Source organism: Camellia sinensis, chromosome 7 (assembly GCF_055761805.1).
Source record: "Camellia sinensis isolate YWXY chromosome 7, ASM5576180v1, whole genome shotgun sequence".
In the NCBI taxonomy this organism is placed as follows: domain Eukaryota; kingdom Viridiplantae; phylum Streptophyta; class Magnoliopsida; order Ericales; family Theaceae; genus Camellia; species Camellia sinensis.
Window position 1 is genome coordinate 99,893,545 of NC_138967.1, and position 10,527 is coordinate 99,904,071.

The following is a 10,527-nucleotide window of genomic DNA, read 5'->3' on the forward strand; positions in this document are numbered from 1 at the left end:
CTCTTTTTAACACATTTACAAGAAGTGAACAGATGGAGAGAGAGAAGTCCGGATCCTCAGCCGCCCATTCCTGCGGTACCCCCAAAACGACGTCGTTTTGGGGAAAATTTCATTAAAAAAAAGAAAGAAGACAGAGCAGAGGCAAACCAGAGGGAGAAGAAGGAAGGAAGAACATATTCATGGAACAAATTTGATGAAACAGATTTGTGGAGCAACAGGGGGAGAATCAAAACACATCTATATGGAACAGATCTTAGGGACCATTTATATGGAAAGAACATCTAGAAAAAAACATAGAGAGGATATATATATAAATCAAAACACACAAATATACAAACGATTTTACCAAAAAAAAAAAATTGAAATCACGTGAAACTGATCTATGGAGCAACAGAGGGAGAATCAAAACATATCTATATGGAACAGATCTTAGGGACCATCTATATGGAAAGAACATCTAGAAAAAAACATAGAGAGGATATATATATATATATATATATATATTTATAAATCAAAACACACAAATATACAAACAATTTTACCAAAAAAAAAAATTTGAAATCACAGATGTGGGTTGCTTGAATGAGTGCTCTGTTCCTTCTATAATGCTCTGTTTGCTTGAATGAATTTCCAGAAGATGAGACTCCTAGATTATTGTCCAAATGTAATCATCCCTTCAGGGTGTGAAGACCACCGCTCGATTTGGAGATCTCATCCAGGGTGTGAAGACCATCGTTCGATTTGGCGACACACTCTCTTTCTCTCTCTCTTTTCGTTCGATCGGAACGATTTGGTTTTCACTCTCGACTTCGTTCGATCCATAGCAGGCAAACACAAATCCGTTTCATCAAATTTGTTCCATGAATATGTTCTTCCTTCCTTCTTCTCGCTTTGGTTTGCCTCTGCTTTGTCTTTCTTTTTTAATGAAAATTTCCCCCAAACGGCGTCGTTTTGAGAGTGCCGCAGGACGGGCCACCAAAATAAGTGGCCGAGGATCTGGACTCAGAGAGAGAGAGAGCCATGCGATTCACAAAGTCACCAGTGATCGAGCTGCCCGACGCGACGCCCTGCTCTCCATCCAACAAGACAATGGTTCCTTCCACGTTGGTGCTACTGTCTGGCCCTACTCTCTTGTCCTCGTCAAGTTCGCCGATCGCTGCCTCACCCGTCTAACCACCACCACCACCTCCAACCCTAACCCAAACCCCTACACCTCCCTTCCTCGACTTCCGCAACAAGCGCGCCGTTGAGATCGGAGTTGGCTGTGGGGCCGTCGGCATGGGGCTCCACCTCCTCAGCCTCCAAGACATCGTCCTTACCGACATAGCCCCCGTCATGCCCGCCCTCAAACGCAACCTCAAGTGTAGAAAACCCGTCCTCGGTAAAACCCTAAAGACCACCCAGCTTTACTGGACCAACTCCGACCAAATCAAAGCCCTATCCCCTCCATTTGACCTCGTCATCGCCATCGACGTCGTCTACATTGGGGACACCGGGATTGTCCTCCTCGGATACCAATTGCAGTCTCCGGAGGCTCACCACTTGTTCTGGGAGATCTGCGACCGGATTTTCGATATCCAGAAGGCTCTACACGGGCATTTGCACCCTGAATATGCCTACGAAGAGGCCGATGTTTACATTTTGCGAAAGGAATTGTAGCTGTAGCACACATATCTGGGCATTTCTGGTAAGTCTTGGAATTCAGACTTTAAAGAATTGAAAACAATAGGATGCATAAAATAATAATAGTAATAATGATTGGAGCTATTTAGAAAAGAAATGTTTGTGTGTGCAATAATAATAATAATTTTTTTTTTTTTTTGTCAATTTTTATGAGACAAACTGTCCTATTCATGGGGAATTTCTTGTTAGAACTAAATTTTAGTAGAAAAAAAACTATGTTTGAATTTTGTAATTGTTGACTGCTTTAGTAGTATTTTGTGGATTTGTTAGTAAAGATTGCATTATTGCCTTACATACAACCATACACAATAATTTTAATTTTTCCCCTAATTGACAATTGAGGCTTTTTTGCAATATCAAACCCATGACAGAGATTGAGTCTCACTCTTTCTTCGGTTGTAGCAGACTATGTAAACACAAGATTTCTTTGGAACACTAACTAGAGCCAAATACAAATTTCCTCCCTTTTTGTGTCTAATAGCACCACTTATGCCCAACTCCCCTAAGTTGTTAATCTAACATTTAACAATTGACTTTTGCGGATCAAAAAATAAATATAGCACCACATATGCCTGACTTGATATAATTTTCCTTTATTTTTCTTTAGCAATTTTTTTTTTCTTTTTTCTTTTTTTTCTTTTTTCTTGGGTCACTATTAGTGTACTTAATTTTTAAGTTATCATCACAAATATTACTATTGAAATCTAAAATCTGCAAAATATATATATATATATATATATATATATATATAATATCATTTTTCATCTGTTACCACATGATATTTTGAAGAAATAAAATTGTTCTCTTATAGTTTGGTTTGGTTCGGTTCTTATTTGTACAAAGTTCTCAAGGATGCATGTGAGCTTGTCTTCTTCATCTTCTTCTTTGCCTCTTGTTAGGAAAACTAAGAACTTCAGTACTTAAAACTCTATCAAATAGTTTTTTATCCTAGTTACTTGGGGTTGGTTACATAAATTCATTTCCTTCAATTGGCTCCATTAGAATGTATATCCTCAGTTAAGTCTAAGGTAATTATTTCTTTACTTATCACATTAACCATATTTTTCATAGCCCTATTTCTTTTACCATGCTTAGTATGGATATTTCTTTTACTACGCTCAATATGGAACCAATGACTCCTCCAAGTGCGTAACCTGGTGTATATTCTACATGGTGAGCGCATTAACCCATATTCTCCTTAGCCTCTCTTTCTTTTACCACCCTCAATGTAGATCCAATGACTCCTCCAAGTGTGTTACCTGGTGTATATTCTACACGGCCAAATTCATTAACCCATATTCTCCGTAGTATTTCTTTTACCTCCCTCAGTGTGGATCCAATGACTCCTCCTTGTAAGTGCATTATCCAGTTTGTATTTTACATGGCCAACATGTCAACCCATACTTTCCTTGGCCCCTATTTCTTTTGCCACCTTCATTGTGCATCCTATCACTCCTCCTCGCAAGTGTTACTTGGTCTATATTAGACCCTTGTCTTAAGTGTGTCCATGTTGCATTTGTATTCAACATGGCTAGTACTACACCATTTTGAAGTGTTAGTGCTTCATAGGCGGACAACTTACCCAGTTGGTGACAGATGGTGCATCTCGCTTGTGGCTGCGTTATTTGGTGTATAATGAAGTGCTTGATGTAGTCAAAGAAAAAGGGGAAATCTGCACACTATTCCTCAATGCCAGTTTTATTTTCTCTCTTTGTCTCTCTCTCTCTGTTTTGTTAATAAATTATTGCAAACAACCTTATGCATAGATTGATGAATATTTTATTTCGAACATAAACTAAAATTGTAGCCTCAACAAAACTCATACCAGTGAAATGTTAAGGAATCTAGCATGTTGGAATCTGACCGCGGATCAGTCCACAGGAGAAATATTAGCAAATGCAAAATAATAGTATCATATGATATGACCTCAACAGAAATAGAGCAATGAATTGTTAAGATACGATGTTGCTTTAGGTTTTTAGAGACATATTAAGTTTAACAAGCCCATATCAGAAATCAGTTAAACACTCACGAGATTTCTTCACCTGCATCTCCCCAAAATGAAAATGAAATTGATAAAATACTTGCAATCATGATGTTGGAATGGCTGCTCACTAATGTCATTGACTTGTACGTTTTCTTAGTTCTATCATATTTTGGGGCATGTTACTTTGTTTTTAGGGTAAAGCTTATGACTGTTGATGTCCTTGTACAGAGTCATGTCTTCAATACTAGCAACTGTTGGCACACGCAATGTGTGTGTCAACCCCTAAATATTGGTAAATCTACTCCCATCATTCATGCCACAAACAGTTAAATCCGAGGAGTAGAGGTTATTTGATCAAACAGGGGTAGTGTAGGTTTATAAAAAAATGTTACATACCTTCGTCCACACAAACAGAAGTGTTGACATTATATATTAGTATAGATATAGATGCCATGAAGATGTTTTAGTGAAGCATGAAGAACTTTTTATGCAATTTAACCTCTATTTTTATCCATTAATTGTAGTATTTCTTACATAATGGCTTTGTTTGTGCACCGGGGAAGGGATAAAGGAATGTACTTACTGCGTGTGAGGATATTTTGTGGAATGAGGCATATGATTACACACATTTCCACTACGTTCCACCACAGCTATTTTCAGACATGTGACCATCCCCCCTACAGACAAAAGTTTGAGACCCTTTTTTTTCGTTTTTTTTTTTTATGCGCAGGTTCTTGCAGAAACTTCTGTTCGTTCCCCGTGTTCTCTATTCTCATCCAGGAAAAAGTATCTTGTCCAAGGTTGATCCAATATTTGCTTTGCAATCAATACATCTCCTCAATTGTTCTATGAAATAGTTAGTGGTGACAGTAACTTTTGTTTACTGTTGTAAGCTTTTTATTTTTGTTCTTTTTTCCCCTTATACTCAAAATATAATAATTAATACATATCTACGAGTATCAAAATTTATCTAGTGGATCAAGAATTCCAGCGCTGCTGTGTTCCCATTCAATTGCATACGACTCACTTTATCCATCCCCACCCAGATAAAGGTGGGATTTAAAGGCAAACTATTAACAACTCAACCAGCTAAACTAGCTTTGTGCCTTAATCATTCCACAGATGCTATTGTAGATATCAATCAATTGCTCATCTTGCACTTGAATTGATTCCATTTGCAATTCCATGTTTAGATAAATGTTACCAGCACCACTAATAACCCAAGAGAGAAAAGAAGTAACAATATAAGTAAGTCTTAAGATCATTCAACATTCATCCATTCAGTCCTGAGCTACCCGAGGAGATTTACATGTTAATTAGCAAAAGGAAAACTAAAGCTCTTCTTCAAAATAGTCTGAACTGAATTAGCAAACAAAATTCATTCATACGAGGAGAATGTAAATCAAACCGTTAATCAAGTGTCGAGATAAGAACAAAAGGGATTCAAATCATTTCACTTCCAAGTCATACAACGTTCTTCAAGTCTCAACTAATTGTTTGTCTGATGAATTATAGACTTAAGTATTGTGGCTCATCTTTAAGCAGTGCTAGGAAATATAATGATGATTCCATATATAAATTAAAATATGATGACGAAAATAATATATTGCAAATAAAATCATCATTCATCATTATAAGTGAACGGTCATTCTATAGAGAGATTAATGAATGAACATTCTATATATATATATATATATATATTCCAATAAGCCAAACACTATCTAGTCTTTACAATGATTTCCACTAGCCTTTTAAAAACAAAGCTATGTTAAAAGAAAGTGACCTACATCTAGTTCTCAAACAGGAAGCTTACAGTCTTTTCAGCTCTTTCAAGTGCTACATCCAGAGGAAAGACATTATTGATGTCATGACCCAAACTCGTCCCTAAAGGTTTAGACCATAACCGGCCAGTATTCACTTAATTACCTTCAGCCTCATACAAACATGTAGAATAATTATAATAATGGGGCCATAAACAGAAGCATATCACAAATGAAGAAATCCATTATCTGTGCCAATATGAGCAAAATTATACAATTTATATTATAACACATTCACACATTTATATGTCCATGCAAAAACTTATGTACCATAGGAAATTTCATACATATAGTTTACATATCTCAAGACCATTATAGCAAAGTCGAAACAAAAGTCATAGCATAATGTGAGTCAAAGGCAAAAGCTCCATTTTGGAGGCTTGACTCAATAGGTTTGCAAAATAACTCCTGAAGCAGACTCTAAGGTTGGGCTTCATGGTGCTGATCACCTATATGTGCATACATAATACAGAGCGAGCGAAACTCAATGAGTAATAATACAGTAAAGGGGTTTAAATGAATGAGCATAAGTTTCCTACAATCCATAATCACATTACGAAACGGTTTCGGGCCCAACATAATACGGAACGGCCTCAGACCCATCATATGAGAAGAACGGCCTTAGGCCTATCATTGTTGAAATGGCATCAGGCCCACATATGGTACAGAACGGCCTCGGACCCACATATTAACAGCTGTTCAGAATGACCTCGAGTTCAATCACATATTATCATATCATTAACAGAATGCCCTCGGGCCCACACATGGTACAGAACAGCCTTAGGCCCACAAAACGGCCTCGAGCCCAAACATATCATAGCATAAACAAAACGACCTTAAATCCACATTGCATATGTCATATAACATTTATGAACTTCATTCATTTCAATCAAAACACAATGTCAGCATAAATCACCATTCATGGCTCAAAAGTAATCAATTAAGAATCATAACTTTACAATACTATTACTTACAGTGCGTTTGATCTTGCGGCGTTTCCTCCGACACGCGACATATGTAAAGCATGTCACACACACATTCGATAAATAATTCGTTCATTTCACACTTTTCTTTTAGTGATTCACAATCTTTTTTAATGGTTTCAAATCATCCTTTCGTTATCTAGAGGGTTTAAATAAGATCAAGAACGTGTTCACAAGGTCGGAGAGGTCAACACATTTTCTCCGCTAGTGGCCCCTCTTGCCATACTCATTTCCAAGCCCAAATCCATGCAAAGCTAGCTCAAAAACATGAAATACTAACATGATTTAAGTGTAATTTCACTTCAAACACATCAATCGTACTTCAACATCAAATTCATGATCTCATCTTTTTCATACATTCATGAATTACATGATCAAGCTCAAAACACATAAAAACTTGGTGAATCTTTCAACAAATCTTGGTTGTATGAACCATCTAGAGTTTATTTCATGCATAAATCACAAGATTGAGCTCAAATCACACAAAGTTGAAGAGATTTCTTGAATTTAGTTCAAACCATTACACAAACCAAAACCCTAACCCAAAATTTCTAATTTTCTCTTGATTTCAAGCAAAAGATGAGCTATATACAAAGATTTTAAGTATTTTTTTCATACCTTAGCCGTAATCTAGGGTTTGCCCCTTGAATCTCTTTCAAATCCTTAGCTTTTCCTCTTCCTCTCTCTCTAACTCACTCTCTAGCAAAAGTTCTCGAGAATGGTAAACTCAAGAAGCTATATACGTATATATGCATAGGCTAATTAACTTAATTAATCATTACGAATCGTAATTTTACAAAATTGCACAGTAAGCTCTGAATATCATGTTAAACACGAAAATGAAGTCGGTTTTGATTTCTGACACCTCTAAGGCTTTCAATTTCAATTCAAAGTTGTAATTGCAACATATATTTCTACATTTAACAGATATAATTCCAAAATCACATAATTCACATACTGAACTTGCAAATTCATATCAAACACATAATCACATGAATAATTAAACATATTACGGGTTAGGTTATCACAAATGATAACATCAATTGGTTCTAATCCAATCTATCTTGTTATGACGCTGTGTCTAGACAAGTTCATTCCTGCTATCTTGGTGACTAGAAATCCTAAGACCAAAATGCTATCCCAGACGAGTTCATGTTGCTGCTTTTGGTCCAGTGCTGCTATATCCTGCCAAATATCAAAGCCACTCCACTGGGTACTTGGGACACCTATAGTAGAGCAATTTAAGTTGACATGTGCTTGAGCCTCTTGGAAACTTCAGAACATCTGCCTTTATTTTTTTGCTCCTAGTCCAAGACGTAATAGTCAGCTTCTTCAAAACCATTGCATTCCCCAAAAGATACCTTACCAGCTCCATTTCCCCCTTATACCCTGCAAATCCACTAAATTCAATTGCCTCCAGGCAGAGTGACAGACATTTTGGCACACTCTTTGGTTCCCCACTCCACAAACACAACTCCAAGTTCTTGTGACCCTAAAAATAATCACAATAAAAGCATCAAATATACCCGTAAATATATAATAATAAAAACTGAAATGATCTCTTACAAATGAACTCACCTTGTTCTTGTTGAAAACTAAAACTTTCAAATTAGGCAGGTGGCCAAGCAAGTCGAGCAAAATTGACCATTGAATATCGTAAATTTGCAAGTGCAAATGGGTCAAATTATGAAGCAACAGTTTATTGTAGTGAAAAGCTTCAATGACAACCTGAAAAAGATTTTATTATTATTATTTTTTTAGGTGAGAATTTAAACTCAACTTAAAAGAGCATTAATGAACTGATGACCATAATAACATTAAACTGCTAATTACCTTGGGGATGCCATGCCTTAATTCCAAATGCTGAACATTAGAAATCTTTCCAAGCATCCCAACTACACCATTATAGTAATCCTCACTTCTGTGGTCGACAAAACAAATTGTAAAATTTAATTTAACTAAGGAGGGGAGTTCATCCACATCAAAAACACTGTACATGTCAGTAAGCTGAAGGATTTCAAGAACTGGGGTTTTAATCACGACACTTTTTTGTTGGAAACTTGTTCCACAGAAGTTGTTATACATACGTAATTTCTTCAGAGTAGATGAGCAAATGCATAATGTCTTTATGTTATCCCATAGATTAGTCCTCTCTATGTCCAGTTCTTCAAGGACTGGGCAGCCAGAGAGGATGTTTTGGAAAGAATCATCATGCAGAAACTTCAATGAACGAAGATGGAGGACCTTGAGACTTGGCAAAAAAACTGGCATAGGAAACCCAAAAAAGACAGCACCAGCTAACTTCAAAACCACAAGACTGACAGAGGTAAATAGGCTTTGAGGCAATACAACGACAACCTGATCGGTTTTGAAATTAAGAACAAGCTCTTTAACATTAAGCTTGATTACGGTGCAAATCCATGAATTAAGACGATACGGATGACGGTACCCATATTGACATTGAAGGCGAAACTTATTTAAATTTGAGGAATTGCGGAGAAGCAGAAGTCTGTCTACAAAATCAATGAAGCCAGAACTTTGCTCGTTACTGTATAAGTCAATAATGTGGACTGAAGTCCAAATGGATTTCCATCTGGTAGATAATAAGCTGGTTCGGGCAGCATATTTCGTGGGCATAAAACACAATATATGAGAAAGAATTTCGTCTGGCAAATTGCTGATCCGATCTTTTTCTTTAGAATCACTGAGTTTTGAGGATTGATCCATCATTAAAGTCACTGGTAAGAGAATCGAAAAAACCAGAGTTAAAATTTCGCTAGGGCTTCATCCATTTAGCTAAAAATTATTGCAGAAAAATGAATAGTAAAAAAAACAAAATAAAATTAAAAATACAACAATGAGAAATATGGACTACACAAATTTCGCTACCAAAAAATTAAAAATCTCAACTCAGTAAAGTTACATAAAGAGATAAACCTTGCAGCACTCTGTTTGTTCAAATATAATATGTAGATATATAGTAATAAAAAGTTTATTGAATCAAAAAAGCAAAAACCTGGTGAGTAGAGGGAAGTTGTCCAGCATAAAGGAACGCCAGAGTCTTGCAATCAATAGTTGGAACGTCTTCAATAGCATAGTGAAATAGTTATATGAAACCCTAGGATAAAGATTGGATTTTTTTTTTTTTTTTTTTGTAAGAGTAATTTTGATATTTTTAAAAAAAGTTTCATTCCGTATTTTTTTTTATTACCAAATCTTTATTTTTGATGAAAAATAAAACACAGTTCTAGTAAATGCTTTTTTGTACTATTTTTTTTACAATTTTTCACCTACCTAATCATTCAAATAAGGGTCTGTTTGGTAACGTTTACGTTTTCAGTTTATATTTGTAAAAATTTTATAAACTGATTTTTGTTTATTTTTTGTTTATTTTTAGAAAAATATAAACTACAAACGCGTTTAGTAATTGACAAAATATTTTAAAAAATTTAAAAATATAAAAAAGAGTGAGAAATGGCAAGTGGCGGTGGAAGACGGTGGTGGAAAATGGTGATGGTGGGTGGTGGGTAGCGGGTGGGTAGGTGACGGTGGCGGGTGGTGGGTGGTAGCGAGTGGGTGGTGGTAGTGGTGGTAGCGCGTAGTGGGTGGTGGTGGGTGACGGTGGCGGGTGGTGGCGGTGACGGGTGGGTCGTGGGTGGGTGACGGTGGTGGGTGGTGGTGACGGGTGGTGGATGGTGGTGGCAGTTGGGTGACGGGTGGGTTGTGGTGGCGGGTGGGGATGGTGGGTGGGTGACAGTAGCGGGTGGTGGATAGGTGGTAGCAAGTGGGTGGTGGTGGCGGGTGGTGGTGGCAGATGGGTGGCGGATGGCCGGTGGTGGTGGGTGGTGGCGAGTGGTGGTGGTGGTGGTGGGTGGGTGGGTGACGGTGGGGGGTGGCTGGGTAGTGGGTAGTGGTGGTAGTGGGTGGTGGGTGGTGGTGGCGGGTGAGTGGCAGGTGGGTGGTGGGTGGCTAGTGGTGGATGTTGGTGGCAGGTGGGTGGTGAGTGGTGGTGGTGGGTAGGTGGCGGGCGGTGGATGGTAGTGGCGGGTGGATG

General features: G+C 37.5%; 1 protein-coding gene and 1 pseudogene across 1 annotated transcript; one reads left to right on the forward strand and one right to left on the reverse strand.

The window, feature by feature from the left end:
- Positions 1 to 1,005: 1,005 nt before the first annotated feature.
- Positions 1,006 to 1,710, forward strand: LOC145795224 (uncharacterized; annotated as a pseudogene).
- A 5,612-nt stretch (positions 1,711 to 7,322) lies between these two features.
- Positions 7,323 to 9,649, reverse strand: LOC114280853 (FBD-associated F-box protein At2g26860-like). The gene is made up of 4 exons (XM_082878861.1): positions 9,490 to 9,649; positions 8,307 to 9,211; positions 8,052 to 8,201; positions 7,323 to 7,965 (listed from the first exon to the last, which is right to left on the reverse strand). The coding sequence occupies exons 2-4, from the start codon at positions 9,201 to 9,203 to the stop codon at positions 7,669 to 7,671; spliced, it is 1,344 nt and encodes a 447-aa protein (XP_082734987.1). The 5' UTR covers positions 9,204 to 9,211; positions 9,490 to 9,649; the 3' UTR covers positions 7,323 to 7,668.
- Positions 9,650 to 10,527: the final 878 nt, after the last annotated feature.